This window comes from Oncorhynchus masou, chromosome 31 (genome assembly GCF_036934945.1).
Source record: "Oncorhynchus masou masou isolate Uvic2021 chromosome 31, UVic_Omas_1.1, whole genome shotgun sequence".
Classification (NCBI taxonomy): domain Eukaryota; kingdom Metazoa; phylum Chordata; class Actinopteri; order Salmoniformes; family Salmonidae; genus Oncorhynchus; species Oncorhynchus masou.
In genome coordinates this window covers 73,981,043-73,999,451 of record NC_088242.1, presented here as the reverse complement: position 1 = coordinate 73,999,451, position 18,409 = coordinate 73,981,043, and the positions used below count along the sequence as shown (strand labels likewise).

Here is an 18,409-nt window from a genome sequence, read left to right as displayed (position 1 = left end):
TGGGGGGAAAATCACTTGTCGCAGATCCAATATCCTAGAATGTTCCTTTACTTCCATTGTCATTATTTTTCTTTTTGAGGTAAAGAATGTGTGGTGAAGGGGGGCATTCCAAATAATTCTGTCCTAAATTCCCTCCCCTAGAACACACCCTCCTCACACAAACACATGCTCCTAATTTCCCCTGAATGCATAATAATCCAGTGCTGGTGGGACACAGACCTGTCAGTGCACTCAGAGGTTGTATTGGAAACGGGTAAAGAACTCTTGAGGACTCAGAGGGCTGCAGCGCCTGCTGCTGTCCCACACAGCTGGTTCTATCATTACTGAGAACCGCGAGGATCAACATAGACACCAGAGGGCCAACATGCTTTTTCTCTTGCTTTTAAAGGACATTTTTTATTTTGAGAGGAGCTCACGCGATATAAAGTATGTATCACTTTTTGTGCCCTACACTTATTGAGAGGCGTGTGATGTTTGGGTTTCAAAGCATTCCCGTTTGAGGTTCACCTAACCCAGGGTTGATGGTATGAGAGGATAACCAATGCCAGATGTGTGGGAGAACAATCTGACTGATTTAATTTGAATGAATATCGACCTCTGCAAGCAAAGAGTATTACTGAAAAAGGCAAGTTCATGCTAAATCTCTGAGCAATAACTGGTTAGCTAATCCCCATAGCGGTCTGCATGTTTATGGGAGGTCGGATAGAGACATAGAGCCAATTAAAGGCAGCTCAGTTCAGCTTCAAGTTCAGTTCCGAGTTCCAAGCTTTACCAACACAACAGGAGGCTCTTCCAGAAGGACTGGACATGGCCACAGGGGTGTATATCTCAAAGTTCCTGGCCATAGCCATAGTGGTGTTGACTGTCTCATGTATTGGTGGAATAATTACAATGATTATTGTGTATGAGAATGAAAGAATCAAGACACAACCTACAGCACCACCAACACCTAATTCCACTACTTCGTATCCAACTGGACCACCACCCAACATGAGACTCCCTGGAAACCTGATTCCAGAGAGCTATGACATCGTACTACAGCCTCACCTCTACATCGTGATGAACAACACTACCAATCAATCTCTCGTCTTCACTGGAAACTCCACTGTGTATTTTAGGTGTGTGGAGAACACCAAAACTATCGTCCTTCACAGTAAAGAACAGAATGTGACTGCTGTAAAGGTGACAGATCTTGACAAGGGAAAGATCATCAAAGTTGATAACACCATACTGTATAGTAATGAAAGCAACTTCTTAGAGATTGGACTAGACAGTGTTTTAGTCAAAGATGGGAACTACAGTCTCTTTACTGCATTTGAGGGGGAACTCCTTGATGATCTGGCTGGTTTTTACATGAGTTCATACAAAAAAGGGCCAAGCACAGAGGATGACACTGAAAGGTAAGGTTTTCTTTGATAACTGCTGAGACACTAAAAATATCAAAGATTTGTTGTCAAAATTATATGAAAGGAATGCTGTGAGATGGAAATGAGATTTGACTTGTATGAAAACCCATTTGCAGGTGGTTTGGGAATGAAACGATCATCGTCGAACTTGATGAAAAGTAAGACTTGTACAAGTCTGATGTTTGCATCATCAATTGCATTACATAACTGGATTGATCACAAACCACCACCCTAAACAGTGCTCTGGTTGGATAGAGCTTTCTCTGTCTGATAAAGGCCTAATTACGTTGCCAATTTACAAGTGATAGTGTAGTGACCTTTTGATAATAAGGTAAGCACACCCCTTAACCTTAAAGTTGAAACTTCTTGACAGGGAGGATATGTACTTCCCCTGTATCATCATGAGGCACAACACTCTGTATGCCTCAACTAAAACAGAGGCACATCCAACGAAGGCCTGACATACTATGGGATAATTTGCCCCTCTGCCACCAATGTAGTAATTGAGGGGGACAGCCAGAGCAGGGCTTGAACCAGAGACCTTGCAATTACAAGGCAGACACATTGCTCTACCTACTGTGTCATTAGGTCAGACCTCTTGTTAGAGGCTGTTATATGGTTACATTTAGGAGTCTGGCAGGAAAGATAATGACTCTGTTTCATAAGTCCTCACAGGTTAGGTCAGGCAGTATCTTATTCCTTTAATATGCAGTGCTTCCTTGAAATGAATTAGTAGTAGTAGTAGTAGTAGTGAAAACAACCTGAAACCACCTCGTCATTACACCTTGACACATATTAATATGTGATCGTTTCCATGCTATAAATCAGTGGCCTGCTAGTTTACAGACCACTGCTTGAACAGAGATCAAAGTTCCTCATGGTTTGTATTCTATTGCACTCTTTCCCTACAAAAAACATGATTTGCTTACAGATGGAATTCCACTTTCTTAAAAAAAGACCCCAAAGTGGCTTCTTCAGCGGACATGTGTACAGATGTATACAACATGTCCCTACAAATGGGACTATATTTCTTTATTTCTTGTCATATCAAATCACCCAGCAGTTGTTCAGTCCTGGCTCATATTTATATGTTCAACTTTAAAAGTGTTTATTATTTAAAAAAAACCTGGGAGAATGTTGCATATTTTTCCTCTGTTCACTTCAGCAACAGCTTTGCTTCTCATTCCTTGAAAAGATTAGGACACTCATTTGAGACACATTGTTACTTCCTCGGTGGCTTTACAATTACAGTCCTGTATTGCAATACATATCCATCACAGTTCATACTGCAGCTGCATAGACATTGGAAGCATGGATCATTTGAAATACTGAAAGAAGCTAATTGAATCAAAATTAACTAACAAGTAACTATTGTCTGTGTTTTATTGCTGTTGATTCACTGTTATTCAATTCCAGTTGTAATATTTATCCTATTTTTCAACAAATACTTTCCACACAGATTCATCGCTACTAGCCAAATGCAACCAACTGACGCCAGGAAAGTATTTCCTTGTTTCGATGAGCCAGCCATGAAGGCTACATTTAGAGTCTCTCTCATCCATAGGCCTGGCACAACAGCACTAGCAAATGGGAAAATTATAGGTGAGAAGCACATTTCATACTATTGTCATACTAGGGAATGTTAAGCCACCTTCTAAAAGGCGCCTCACATTCTTATGTACCCTTACAAAAAGGTTATAAAGGAATCCTGCAGGGAAAATCCTGCATAATACAGTATATATCCTGCAGGAATAAGAAGTCCTGCAGGATATCCCATAGGATTTTCGGGGCCACTTTACTGTTGGAAAATTCCTGCAGGTACAGTGACCTCCAGAAGTATTGGGACAGTGCCAATTTTGTTATTTTGGCTCTGTAATGATACAATGACATGATAAAATTACTATGAGGTTAAAGTGCAGTTTGTCAGCTTTCATTTGAGGGTATTTTCTGAAATTACAGCACTTTTTATACGTAGTCCCCACATTTTAGGCTACCAAAAGTAATGGGACGAATTCACTTATGTGTATTAAAGTAGTAAAAAGTGAAGTATTTGGTCCCATTTTCATAGCACGCAATTACTGGTAAATAATGTATTGTGTCATTTTGGAGTAACTTTTATTGTAAATAAGAATATAATATCTTTCTAACCACTTTTACATTAATGTGGATGCTACCATTTTTACGGATAATCCTGAGTGAATCGTGAATAATAATGAGTGAGATCGTTACAGACGCACGAATATCATGCCCCCCCAAAAATGCTAGAGGTTATCATGTCTTGGGGGTATGATATTTGTGCATCTAACTTTCTCACTCATCATTATTCACAATTAATTCAGGTAGCATCCACATGAATGTAGAAGTGTTTAGAAATATATTATTTTGTACAATAAAAGTGTAAATGACACTCAAATGTAAATGACACTTCTAAATTACACAATACATTATTTACCATTCATTTCTATTGGGCACGAAGTAATCTGAAACACAACCATAACAAACAGCAAATGTATCCATCACATTTGTAGAGTCTCAAGCTTGGTGTAGTCATTGCGTGCTATGAATATAGGACTAAATACTGAACTTTGACTGCTTTAATACACAAGTGAATTTGTGTACTTTTGGTCCCCTAAAAAGGGGAGGACAATGTACAAAATGTGCTGTAATTTCAAAACGGTTCACCTGATGGAAGAAAATGCTCTCAAATTAAAGCTGACAGTCTGCACTTTAATCTCATAGTCATTGTATCACTTCAAATCCAAAGTGCTGGAGTACAGAGCCAAAACAACAACAAAAAATTCACTTTCCCAATACTTCTGAAATTAGTCCGTCAGGAAAACAATATGCAAAACTGTATATTAAAAAATGTAGACATACGTTTATGACTTCTCATTAAATTCATAATTTTAAATGCATTACTTTTTGTAAACAATAATTCACAGATTATGAGGCTAATGCATGCATATACTGTGCCTTTTCTTTTGCTTATATTGAGTATTTACTGTAGATACTATTGTATGATGAGTGTCAAAAACAAAACTCTTTCCTTTCATACTATCAAAGTCTTCAAGTAATCAGTGAGTTTTTTTTATTCATTTTAGGTACAACCCTTGAGGATATCAATGGAGAGACCTGGGAAGTCACTCGCTTTCAAACGACTAAGAAAATGTCAACTTACCTCTTAGCTTTCACAGTGTCTGATTTCGATTCCATAGGATCTACACATGAAAGAGTTGACATTAAGGTATGTAGCGATAGTTGTTGAATCATAACTGCAGTAGTGCATTATATCAACAAAATTACTTGTGAAAAGGTTTGTATTTCACTAGCAATATCAAAGAAAGTTAATACTGTTGTAAATGACAAATTCTCTCTAGATTCCATCCAAACCGCTATACTATTTAAATATATTCAGTTTAGACTACACTGCTAATTTTCATGGTAGAGATGTTTTTATTCACCAAATCATATTCATATGATAGTAAAACTCACATTTTTATTTTCTGTTCGGTTTGTTGAAGACATATGCTCGACCGGAGGCCATAAAAGCTGGACAGGCAAAGTATGCTGCAAGTATCACTGGAAATATACTGGCGTTCTATGAGAGTCCTGGAGTATTCAAAATGAATTATCCTTTGAGCAAGCTAGGTATGTATGGCATGATTGCATCATAACAATGTAAAATAAGCATGGGTAAATCATAGCATTGCAAGTGTTCAACAAAGCTGAATTGTCATAAAATCCATCTAATCAATTTAATTCTTTACTCCATACATAACCTGTCTAAAACAATGTAAGAAGAATACTGATTATGTTGTGAAATTCAATTAAAATAACCTATTTTCAGTGGTGTAAATTACTTAAGTAAAAATACTTTAAAGTACTACTTTTACATTTTGAGTGCTTAGCCGGACAGGAAAATTGTCCAGTTCACTCACTTATCAAGAGAACGTCCCTGGTCAACCCTATTGCCTCTGATCTGGCACACATGCTTTGTTTGTAAATTATATCTGAGTGTTGAAATGTTCCCTTGTCTATCTGTAAATAAATACAAAAAATCAAATGGTGCTGTCTGATTTGCTTAATAAAAGGGATTTTTTAAACTTTTGATATTAAGTATATTTTTAATGACATTTTTGATATTTAAGTATATTTAAAATCAAATACTTTTAGACATTTAATCAGGTAGAATTTTACTGGGTGACTTTCAACCTCTACTTGAGTCATGTTCTATTAAGTTATCTTAACTTTTATTCAAGTATGACGATAGGGTACTTTTTCCATCGCTGCCTATTTTATGTCTACTTTAGATCAAATTGCTCTACCAGACTTCAGTGCAGGTGCCATGGAGAATTGGGGCTTGGTAACATATCGTGAGACAGCTCTGCTATATGAGGAAGGGGTGTCCTCCACATCAAACAAAGAGTGGATTGCCACAGTTATTGCACATGAGCTTGCCCATCAGGTATGAAAACTCAAAATACTATTTCTAAATGTAATATACGCTACCGGTCAAAAGTTTTAGAACACCTACTCATTCAAGGGTTTTTCTTTATTTTTACTATTTTCGACATTGTGTAATAATAGTGAATACATCAACACTGAAATAACACATGAAATCATGTCGTAACTAAAAAAGTGTTAAACAAATCTAAATATATTTTATATTTGAGATTCTTCAAAGTAGCCACCCTTTGCCTTGACGACAGCTTTGCACACTTTTGGCATTCTTTCAACCAGCTTCATGAGGTAATCACCTGCAATGCATTTCAATTAACAGGTGTGCCTTCTAAAAAGTGAATTTGTGGAATTTCTTTCCTTCTTCATGCGTTTGAGCCAATCAGTTGTGTTGTGACAAGGAAGGGAGGGTATACAGAAGATAGCCCTATTTGGTAAAATACCAAGTCCATATAATGGCAAGAACAGCTCAAATAAGCAAAGAGAAACGACAGTCCATCATTACTTTAAGACATGAAGGTCAGTCAATACGGAAATGTCTTCAAGTGCAGTCTCAAAAACCATCAAGTGCTATAATGAAACTAGCTCTCATGAGGACCGCCACAGGAATGGAAGACCCAGAGTTACCTCTGCTGCACAGGATAAGTTCATTAGAGTTACCAGCCTCAGAAATTGCAGCCTAAATAAATGCTTCAGAGTTCAAGTAAAAGACACATCTCAACATCAACTGTTCAGAGGAGACTGTGAATCAGGCTTTCATAGTCAAATTGCTGCAAAGAAACCACTACTAAAGGACACCACTAAGAAGAAGAAACTTGCTTGGGCCATGAAACACAAGCAATGGACATTAGACCAGTGGAAGTCTGTCATTTGATCTGATGAGTCCAAATTTGAGAATTTTGCTTCCAACCGCCGTGTCATTGTGAGACGTGATGTGGGTGAATGGATGATCTCTGCATGTATATTTCCCACCGTAAAGCATGGAGGAGGAGGTGTTATGGTGTGGGATTGCTTTGCTGGTGATGCTGTCTGAGATTTATTTAGAATTCAAGCCACACTTAACCAGCATGGCTACCACAGAATTCTGCAGCGATACACCATCCCATCTGATTTGGGATTAGTATCATTTGTTTTTCAACAGGACCATGACCCAACACACCTCCAGGCTGTGTAAGTGCTATTTTACCAAGAAGGAGAGTGATGGAGTGCTGCATCAATCAATCAATCAATCAATAGTATTTATAAAGCCCTTTATTAAATCAGCCAATGTCACAAAGTGCTATACAGAAACCCATCCTAAAACCCCACACAGCAAGCAATGCAGGTGTAGAAGCACGATCAGATGACTTGGCCTCCACAATACCTCGACCTCAACCAAATTGAGATGGTTTGGTATGAGTCGGACTGCAGAGTGAAGGAAAAGCTCAGCATATGTGGGTACTCCTTCAAGACTGTTGGAAAAGAATTCCAGGAAAAGCTGGTTGAGAGAATGCCAAGCTTGTGCAAAGCTGTCATCAAGGCAAAGTGTGGCTTCTTTGAAGAATGTAAAATCTAAAATACTACATAATTCCATAGTTTTGATGTCTTCACTATTATTCTACAATGTAGAAAATAGTCAAAATATAGAAAAACACTTGAATGAGTAGATGTTCTAAAACTTTTGACCGGTTAGTGTATGTATTAATGTAAAGTGAACTACAATTAATTAAAAATATGATCTTGCATTGTTGTGGCATTCACTGTAACAGCACCTAAATGTGTTGTTTTCAGTGGTTTGGAAACCTGGTGACAATGAAATGGTGGAATGACCTGTGGCTGAATGAGGGATTTGCAACATATATATCCTATATGGGAGTGGATCATATTGAGCCAACATGGAACATAGTATGTCCCTAATAACTTATTAATAACTGTATTTTTTTTCTGCATCTGTTGCATCAGATCGGAAATTGTAATACTTATAATAGGCTTCTTTTCATTTGGTCTCTGATTGTTTTTTTTTCCAGAAAGATCTGATTGTTCTAAATGACATCCAGACTGTATTTCAAGTGGATTCATTGGCCTCCTCCCATCCTCTAAGCTCTAAAGAGGATGATGTTCAAACATCTAGTGACATCACTCAGCTTTTTGATTCCATCACCTACAGCAAGGTCTGGTTGTCACAGAGCCCCATGGGGGAAGAGAGATGATATCAAAAATGTTTATTTTTAACATTGTACAGGAATTTCCTATATAGTGATAGAATGAGTTGATGTAATGCATGAATATTAACATATCTTCACTCTTCAGGGGGCAGCTGTGCTGAGAATGCTGGCAGATTATCTGGACGAGAGGGTCTTTCTGAATGGCCTGAGAGTACGCACACACACGGCTTTGTCCATTAATGTGTTGGATGGCTTATTGTCAGTGTGTGGAACATCTATGTTGTATATTTGCAATTTTCCACATGGATGTATCAAAACGAATGGGAACTTTTTGTGTAAGTGTGTGTAAATTCTATTATTTCAAAATGTTTCAGAAATATCTTCAGGCTTTCCAGTACAGCAATACTGTACACAAAGACCTGTGGGAGTATTTACAAGAGGTAAAAGCTGAGTTTTGCAAAGGCATATCAACACAAAACTAGTATATGTAATTATGTTCTTTCAAGCATGTAAAACTTATAGAATGCTTTAGGGGCATGAATACACTGTATAAAATGCTAATGACAAAAACGTTTTAGGCGGTGGACGAGGACAGCAGCCACATTAAAGTTGCTGAAGTCATGGACACTTGGACAAAGCAAATGGGTTACCCAGTCATCACCATCAACACCACCAATGGGGCAGTTTCTCAACAACATTTCCTCCAAAATCAAACATCTGACTACGAGTAAGTCCTGCACTTTTGTTTAACATCACAGAGTGAGAAAACAAATATAACCGGTTTCCTGAACCACTGATTGTCCCCTCCATGTTGAATTAGATGCCCATATGGCTGACTTTGGATTGTTGCTATAGTAATGGATTGTTGTTATAGTACTCTGACAGACATTTCCACTCAACAGTTTTAGAGTAACACTTTAATTGAAATATAAACCATAACAGCATCATACTATTATCATGAATATGACATAATGAATGTCATAGGATGTCATTTTTCATACATCAGAAACGGTGATGACATATGTTGACATAACCGCTTATGTTGCTTACTCACCTAAACATTGTTGCTAAAATTGTTAGTTGTAACATATGTCATAACCATTTCCAATACATACAAAACGGCACTGCCTTGACATTCAGTTATGACATGTTTATGACAATAACAGTTATCATTTCAAATTAAGTGTTGCTATACTATATTATTCCAGTTTTAATTGGATTACATTAATGAATTAGGCCAACAATTAAGTATTTTATTAGCATATGTGAATATAGCTGTAGATCATAATATTATGCCCATATATATATCTTTTAAACTTGTTCTCTTTCATTAGTTTTGAATGGCATGTTCCAATCAGAGTGATGAAGGAAGGTGAACCAATAAAAATAGCTACACTGGATAAAAAAGGTCAAGGTAAAGAGTATTTAATTGAATATACATGTACAATTGTTAATATTTGTCTTAGTATCACCTTGAGTAACCTCGTCCCCAGGCTAATTGAGAGAGATGATCTGATGAGCTATATTATGTACAGTAATTCTCCATTATAGATAGACTGAACATGGCAAATATACTGTATAATCTATGACAATAGCAAACCCAACCAATTAAATGGTGCTAGTCATTAGTTCTGTCAATAAAAACCTAATTAAGGCACATTGTAATTCTCATGTTCTGAATTTGCTGAACAGTGCTGATGCCAGATTTCCTGTCTGAAGATGGCAAGTGGGTGCTTGCCAACATAAACTGTATGGGATATTTCAGAGTCAACTATGATCCAGTGAATTGGGATAGACTGCTCTCTCAGCTGGAAATTAATATTCACGTAAGTCTTCCTCATTTGTGTGGAACAGTGTTGTCCGTACAGTCCAAGTCAGACACGAAACAGAGCACATTATATATGGCAAGTGCCTAGAAAACTGTGCCTGTGCTTTATCATAGCAGCCTGTTGATCCAAAATAAACAATCTAGCATATTCTAAGAAGACTAGGTAATGTTTTGTTATGGTAAGAAATATTTGGAGAGAATGTGCTGGTCAAGGTTTTTGTGAGTACATTCTTCAAATCAAATGTACTTGTCATGTTAAGTTTACAGCAGGTTTAAAAGGTGCAGGAAAATGCCTTGTGTGCTAGCTCCCTCAAAATGGCAGTACAGCCCCCCTCAGTTGGGGTATCAATTTACTGTTGAATAGTAGATTGTGCAACAGCAATTTTTCTCTTGCTATGTCGGTTGCTGACAATCACTGAATTAGCCATGTCGGCTAACAATCTTTTAGTTGGTAAATTAGTCTAACCAGCTATCTGAACTAGAAGTAATCATGGCCGAATATTGACCGGTCACGCAGGGCACGTGCCCAGGGGCCCTTACCTCCAGGGGGCCTCCATTGATTTTGTTAGTCACTCTCACTCAGATATCATTAACATGGCATAATCATGGCAAAATGTGTAGAATTGCAGGAAATTAGCTTTAAAGTAGCTGCCCAGTGTTTCCAGATATCTATGAAATATGACCTATAATTAATTACAATATGAGTGAAATTGTTTTCCTTCCAAGAAATCATTATTAACTATGTTAAACTGCAGATTTTCTGTGTTGGAATGGTGTGGGCGTACCCCAACAACAGAATGGTGCGGGCAATATCAGTCATAAAAAATATTAATGCAAGTAGACCACTGATTAGCCAGCTCATCCTCCTCAGGAGGGTGACATCATCCTCTATGAGGAAATGGTAAGCATTTTTTTTAGTTTTCACTGGACAATTACTTAACCCCATGGCTTTAAAACTGCAACATTTTATCTCAGCCTCATGACAAAATGTGTAGAGTAGCATTATAAAACTGCCGATTGTTCTATCTGCCCCATGGCAAAATGTGTTGAAATTCTGGACGCTTTCAAGAAAAAAATCAGTAATCAGTAATTTGAGGTTGTGGGGCCTTCCACTTATATTGTTTTCAAAATACCCCTCCTTATACCCCTCAAAATACCCCTTGAGAGGCACAGTAAGTCATGTCAAACTGTGTAGAATTGCAGGAAATGCATTTTAAAATGTCAACAACAACAACATTCTGGGGAGGACTACCCTTGGAACCCCCTGTTTATTGTTCACCCCCTTCCCCCCCACCCAATATCTACACTGCAATTATATTTACAGATATAAAGTGGGTTGTGTCTTGGTCACGCAGTTGAATAAATAGTATATAATAGAACAGCGGCATTGACTGCATGTTGCTAGTGTTTGTCTGTTTATGGATGGTTGTGTGTGTGTGTGTGTGTGTGTGTGTGTGTGTGTGTGTGTGTGTGTGTGTGTGTGTGTGTGTGTGTGTGTGTGTGTGTGTGTGGAGAGTCTGTGCAAATGGCCACTAAGGCTCAGGTCTGTGCAGGAGACAGCTAGGGTTAGCTGTTCAGCAGTCTGATGGCCTGGTGGTAGAAGCTGTCTCAAAGCCTGTTGGTCCGAGACCCAATGCTCCGATATTGCTTGCCAGATGGTAACAGAGTGAGCAGTCCCTGGCTCGGGTGACTGGAGTCCATGACAATTTCCCGGGCCTTCCTCAAACACAACCTTGTGTAGATGTCCTAGAGGGCAGGGAGTTTGCCCTCAGTGATGTATTGGCCTGTCCGCACCACCCTCTGTAGAGCCTTGTGGTTGAGGGCTGTGCAGTTGCCATACCAGGCGGTGATGCAGTCGGTCAAGATTCTCTTGATGGTGCAGTTGTAGAACTTATTGACGATCTGAGGGCCCATGCTGAATTTCTTCAGTCGCCTGAGGTTGAAGAGGCACTGTTGCGACTTTTTCACCTCTGTGTTGGACCATGTCAGGTCCTCTGTGATGTGCACACCAATGAAATTGAAGCTTTTGACCTTCTACACTGCAGTCCCGTCAATGTCAATAGGGATGTGGTCCCTCTCCTCATTCCTGTAATCCACAATCAGCTCCTTCGATTTGCTGATGTTGAGGGAAAGTCTGTTTTCCTGGCATCACTTTGACAGGGCCCGAACCTTCTCCCTGTAGGCTCATCGCCGCCGGCGATCAGGCCCACCACTGTCGTGTCGTCTGCAAACTTAATGATGGTGTTGGAGTCAAGCGCGGCCACGCAGTCATGGGTATACAGGGAGTACAGGAGAGGGCTGAGCAACCCCCGGGGGACTCTTGTGTTAAGAGTCAGTGTGGCGGAGGTGTTGTTGCCTCCCCTCAACACCTGGCGGCGGCCTGTCAGGAAGTCCAGCATTCAGTTGCAGAGGGAGGTGTTCATACCCGGCGCCTTGAGCTAAGTGACGAGTTTGGAGGGGAATATGTTGTTGAAAGCTGAGCTGTAGTCAATGAACAGCATTCTCACATAGGTAATCCTCTTGTCCTGGTGGGATAGGGCAGTGTGCAGAGCAATGGCGATTGCGTCATCCCTGTATCTGTTGGGTCGGTATGCAAAGTGTTATGGGTCTAGGGTGTCAGGTAAGGTCAAGCTGATGTGGTCCCTGACCAGCCTCTCAAAGCACTTCATGAAGGCAGAAGTGAGTGCTACATGGCGATAGTTATTTACCTCTGTTTGCTTGGGTAGGAGGGACAGTGGTGAGTACAATAAAGAATGCTAGACACCTGTCATGCATCAGATAATTCGAACCCCTCACCACAGATCACAGACCATGGAGAATGACACTTAAAAAGTCAAATAAGACAATATGCTAGCTCACTTGTGCAGTTTGCTTTAAAGACGCTCTCCAGCTTTGAACTTTTCCGGATGAAATACAATATAACAAGTATATATACAGTAATATACAGTACACGCACGACAAAATATATGTTTTGAGTGAAGTAATATTTTTTAAACACAACTGTAAACTTCAAGGAGTAGGACATGATGGTCTGATGTGACGTCATCAGCCTCCCTCTTCCTTACGGGAACAATAGAGGAGTACTAGAGGGGGGGAAAGGAAAGGCCCCTCTTCCTTACGGGAACAATAGAGGAGTACTAGAGGGGGGAAAGGAAAGGACCCTCTTCCTTACGGGAACAATAGAGGAGTACTAGAGGGGGGAAAGGAAAGGCCCCTCTTCCTTACGGGAACAATAGAGGAGTACTAGAGGGGGGAAAGGAAAGGACCCTCTTCTTTACGGGAACAATAGAGGAGTACTAGAGGGGGGAAAGGAAAGGACCCTCTTCTTTACGGGAACAATAGAGGAGTACTAGAGGGGGGAAAGGAAAGGACCGTCTTCCTTACCGGAACAATAGAGGAGTACTAGAGGGGGGAAAGGAAAGGACCCTCTTCCTTACGGGAACAATAGAGGAGTACTAGAGGGGGGAAAGGAAAGGCCCCTCTTCCTTACGGGAACAATAGAGGAGTACTAGAGGGGGGAAAGGAAAGGCCCCTCTTCCTTACAGGAACAATAGAGGAGTACTAGAGGGGGGAAGGGAAGGCCCCTCTTCCTTACGGGAACAATAGAGGAGTACTAGAGGGGGAAAGGAAAGGCCCCTCTTCCTTACGGGAACAATAGAGGAGTACTAGAGGGGGGAAAGGAAAGGCCCCTCTTCCTTACGGGAACAATAGAGGAGTACTAGAGGGGGGAAAGGAAAATAGGGAGTACTCTTCCTTACGGGAACAATAGAGGAGTACTAGAGGGGGAAAGGAAAGGCCCCTCTTCCTTACGGGAACAATAGAGGAGTACTAGAGGGGGGAAAGGAAAGGCCCCTCTTCCTTACGGGCACAATAGAGGAGTACTAGAGGGGGGAAAGGAAAGGCCCCTCTTCCTTACGGGCACAATAGAGGAGTACTAGAGGGGGGAAAGGAAAGGCCCCTCTTCCTTACGGGAACAATAGAGGAGTACTAGAGGGGGGAAAGGAAAGGCCCCTCTTCCTTACGGGAACAATAGAGGAGTACTAGAGGGGGGAAAAGGAAAGGCCTCTCTTCCTTACGGGAACAATAGAGGAGTACTAGAGGGGGGAAAGGAAAGGCCCCTCTTCCTTACGGGAACAATAGAGGAGTACTAGAGGGGGGAAAGGAAAGGCCCCTCTTCCTTACGGGAACAATAGAGGAGTACTAGAGGGGGAAAAGGAAAGGCCCCTCTTCCTTACGGGAACAATAGAGGAGTACTAGAGGGGGGAAAAGGAAAGGCCCCTCTTCCTTACGGGAACAATAGAGGAGTACTAGAGGGGGGAAAAGGAAAGGCCCCTCTTCCTTACGGGAACAATAGAGGAGTATGAGAGGGGGGAAAGGAAAGGCCCCTCTTTTGCCATGTCATACCTGGACCACCTATTGAGATGTGCCTTTTGTTAAGTAAATCAGGTGTTCAATGAGGTGAAAAAGAGACTGGAGTAGGACTTTAATAATTAGAACTCATTTGATTTATTCTCAGGAAATTCCAATCATCAACCGGGGACAGCTTATTGATGATGCATTCAAATTGGCAAGGTAATCTCATCTAAGACTGATACATTCATGGACTTCCTTCAAAATGTATACTCTGATAAAAAAAATTTACACATCACAATGATTGAATTTTCATGGCTTGAGACCTTACGGAAATCATACTTTCTTGGTGTCATTAATATCCTCTTTGGACGGCTACGGTCTTCTTATATTATGTATTTTATTTATTTATCAAGGGCCAAACATATCAATGTGACACTGGCTTTGAGAACTACCAAGTACCTCTGGAATGACACAGAGTACATACCATGGGAATCAGCACTGAGAAACCTGGACTATTTCATTCTCATGTTTGATCGCTCCGAGGTCTATGGTCCAATGCAGGTCAGTCATCAAATCAAGATACCGTACATTAAAGTGCCATTTTATCATAGCAAACTCTATTCCTATAAATGTAAATGACAAATATGAGTGTAATATAGTATTTTTTCCTATGTTATTTCCAGGCATACTTAAGAAAGCAAGTTGGTGGCCTTTATCAACATTTTGAAAATTTCACCATATTTTCTACAGTTCCAGAGAAGCATTCTGCACAGTGAGAAACATTTTCTTTGGATATTGCAACCCTCTGAACACATCCTCACTTTAAGCATATTATTAACATGTCATTATTCGTTCCCAGGTACAACCAGATTAATGCCATTTCAGTCGCATGCAGCAATGACATTCCAGAGTGCCAAGAAATGGCAAAAATGCTCTTTCACAACTGGATGACAAACAAAACCAGCAATCGGTATGGAATTAGGTTTCATCAAGCCAACACGGCCTAGATGCATGCTAGTTCCTGCTGTACTTATTACTGCATTTCACAGTTGAATGGGGTGGTCATATCATTCATAACACATAACCTGAAATATGCATGAGATTAATTCAATAACCTAATACCAAAATGTTAAATGCAATTTTGAATATATTGAGTGTATCGATCCTTTTAACTGTAATGACCAGATTCTGTTTCTCTCTTTGATTGTCCTCACTGCCACAGTATACACCCTAACCTGAAGGCCACCATCTACTGCCAAGCTATAGCTGCTGGGGGAGAGAAGGAATGGGAATTTGCTTGGGGCAAGTTTGAGAATGCCACCACAGCCACAGAGAAAGACGAACTAAGATATGCCCTCTCATGCACAAGGAAGATCTGGCTCCTGAACAGGTTAGATTGATTTCCGTCCATACCACCCTTTTCGGGATATAAAATTGAGTTGCTGTGCAAAGACCATTTATTTGGCATTTCCTTCTCATCTTGCAGATACCTTGAGTACACTTTGAACCCTGACAAGATAAGAAAAATGGATGCCGTTTCTACCATCAGCTACATAGCCAGGAATGTGGCAGGACAAGCAATAGCCTGGAATTTTGTACGCGCAAACTGGAACTACATCAGCTTGGAGTATGTTTTTCTGTTGTTAAGTACTGTATATAGCAAGGCCTAATGTTAAGACAAACAAGCCAGAGGACTAAGTTCCTTTCCAACTGAAATAATGGAACCATAACTTGGTGTTTCATAAAGTGTAAAAATCACCTAAATAAACCTCAAGCAATATACCAATAAGAAAGGTGTAGACCCGTCAAACAAGTCAGGTACAAAGGTCTCCTTGGCCAATCAGAGGAAATCACCTCTAATTTATTTGTTTGGAGTTGCCAGTAAGTGGGCAGGACCCCATTTCCGCTTTCTGTAGTTTGAGGCAGCTTAATGTACACCCCCAGGACAGGATGCTAGTCTATCGTAGAGTGCCAAGCAGAGACGCATCAGGTCCCATTTTTACAGTCTTTGGTATGACTCTGGCAGGGATTGAACTCAACCTTCCAATCTCAGGGCAGACACTAACCACAAGGCCACTGAGTTGCCAGGCAGTCATCTAAATTGACTTCTATCAAACTGCTTGCTGAGCAAACATGCTCATTTCACCCCTCTCCTCCACTCTCCTCCTCAGGTACGAAGAAGGGATCATGTCACTTGGCAACCTGATTGATGGAGTGACGCAGAGATTTTCCACTGACTTTGAGCTTGAAGAGGTGAGCGTCTCCCTATTGGTAACAGGCAAGGCCCACAACGCTATCTGAGTCACAAACCTCTCCTCTGCCTTGAATGCAGTGATTGATTTTTAATGTCTGGGGATGAGAGACTAGGTTCAGCTGGTGGGAGTTGAGTTTTGAGTAATTACTGGTTTCCGCCCTAATTCAAACTTTTCCCTGATTGTTATTGTGCAGCTGTGGCAGTTCCTGACCGACCATGATGTAGAAGAACTGCATTTGGCAATCAGGGCCCTAGAGCAAGCCACTGAGAGAACTGAGGCCAACATTAAATGGGTGAAGGAAAACAAGCAGACTGTTTTGGAGTGGTTTAAAAATGAGTCAAGGCGAGAGCAGCTGAACTGAGCTGATAGGATGAGAAACAGATGGACCAGAGTGCCATGATTTTGAACACACCCTGTATTTGACTTGAGTCTTGGGGTGTATTAATTAGTCAGATTTTCAACGGAAACATTTTACTGTTTACTCTAAGAAGCAAACGTAATCAAACGTGGAGGGACCTACCTGAATTTGTCCTTTAGAAACAGCAATGGTTTCCGTTGCATAATGTTTTGCAACAGAATCCAACTAATAAATACCTCCTTGATTTCATTCCAGTTAGATCTGAAAACAGGTTTTATACAATCAACATGCAATATAATCCTAAAATAAATGTATATTTCAATGTTTTTGTCACTTGTAATTCAATAAGAGGAGAAATTCTAATCAATTTTATTTAAACAAGTAACATTCCACCATTTCTTGTTTGAGACAATTTTGTTTACACTGACAGTCACACCCAAAGAAAGCGCTTTCTCAGGTAGACAACTACAATTATTTCGTTAAACGACTATCAAACTACACAAAACTATAGCAATAAAATGTCTAACTGTATGTATTTGTAAAAATATGTATTGTGTCCAAGCATATTTTTTATTTACATTAGTCATTTAGCAGACACTCTTATCCAGAGCAACTTACAGTAGTAGTGAGTGCATACATTTATTTAAACAAATATATATTTTAAAAAATGTAACTAATTGATTGAAGTTAGTTTGGTAGAAGGACTAGATTGAGAAGGGCTATTGTGTTTTTGATCTATTTTGGAGTATGCATGATTTCAAATCACCTACAATAGTTGACTTATTCTACTGTAGCCTAGATCTACAGTAAGTGGCTACTTCACACATTTACACATGCAGATATTCTGATCAGCAGGCAACCTTTACTACTCTACTAGTCAAAGCTATAACTCCATCCTTGCATGATCACTCTTACCCAAGTGATGGTTTACATTTTGGATGACACATAATTGGAACAACAACACCATCACATAAATTGCCATTAGCTTTATTACAAAGTTATTACAAGGTTAGCTTTATACATGTGATTTGTACCCTTCTACAGACAATTATGCATTTTCAATAGAGTGATTAGTAGAGGGGGTAAAGCATGTATGATGATTACCAAAGAGAGGCTTTACACCCCTATATCAAAGGTACTCTGCAATACCAATATTTGTCAGCGTCTTGTAGAGTCTATATTACATGCAGAATAAAAAACAACATTAAAAATTAAATGCCTCACTTCCTCTTCTGTGTGCATATGCTGCACAAGCAACGTTGGACGCTGTGCAATTCTATTCATCTCCCCAATCATCCTAAGATAGAAATGGCAGTCAAATAGGGGTGATAGGGGCCAAACATTGAAATGGGGTGTCATAAAAGATATACAGTACAGAGAAAAAGCTATAATTTCTGTTCATTGACTAGACTGTAGATCAGGGATGGGCAACTGTGATGGGTGTGGGGACCACAAAAAATCAGAACTCATGAGGGCCCGCAGTTGCTCGCGGGTCTGCGTACCCACATCTTCCCCTTCTTGGCCCTCCTCTTGACAGTGGAGAGAATTGTTTTTAAGTTTTAGAGTACATTTTGTGCAATTCTACACATTTTTGCAATAGGGTGTAG

The 18,409-nt window shown here is 40.0% G+C and overlaps 1 protein-coding gene across 1 annotated transcript; it reads left to right on the top strand.

The window, feature by feature from the left end:
• LOC135524408 (aminopeptidase N-like) lies at positions 1–17,999 on the top strand. Its single transcript, XM_064951913.1, has 21 exons — positions 1–1,400; positions 1,523–1,564; positions 2,866–3,008; positions 4,508–4,650; positions 4,928–5,054; positions 5,717–5,871; positions 7,635–7,748; positions 7,871–8,014; positions 8,154–8,219; positions 8,383–8,448; positions 8,587–8,735; positions 9,343–9,422; positions 9,701–9,834; positions 14,353–14,408; positions 14,603–14,750; positions 14,873–14,961; positions 15,049–15,159; positions 15,412–15,579; positions 15,676–15,816; positions 16,361–16,442; positions 16,638–17,999. The coding sequence occupies exons 1-21, from the start codon at positions 808–810 to the stop codon at positions 16,803–16,805; spliced, it is 2,919 nt and encodes a 972-aa protein (XP_064807985.1). The 5' UTR covers positions 1–807; the 3' UTR covers positions 16,806–17,999.
• The last annotated feature ends 410 nt before the right edge of the window (positions 18,000–18,409 follow it).

Bases quoted from the DNA above. Each gene is read 5' to 3' on its own strand.
- LOC135524408 (XM_064951913.1), top strand. From the start codon at position 808: ATGGCCACAGGGGTGTATATCTCAAAGTTCCTGGCCATAGCCATAGTG. The intron at 9,835-14,352 runs GTAAGTCTTCCT...ATTTATTCTCAG, and splicing joins AGCTGGAAATTAATATTCAC to GAAATTCCAATCATCAACCG. The intron at 15,580-15,675 runs GTTAGATTGATT...CTCATCTTGCAG, and splicing joins AAGATCTGGCTCCTGAACAG to ATACCTTGAGTACACTTTGA.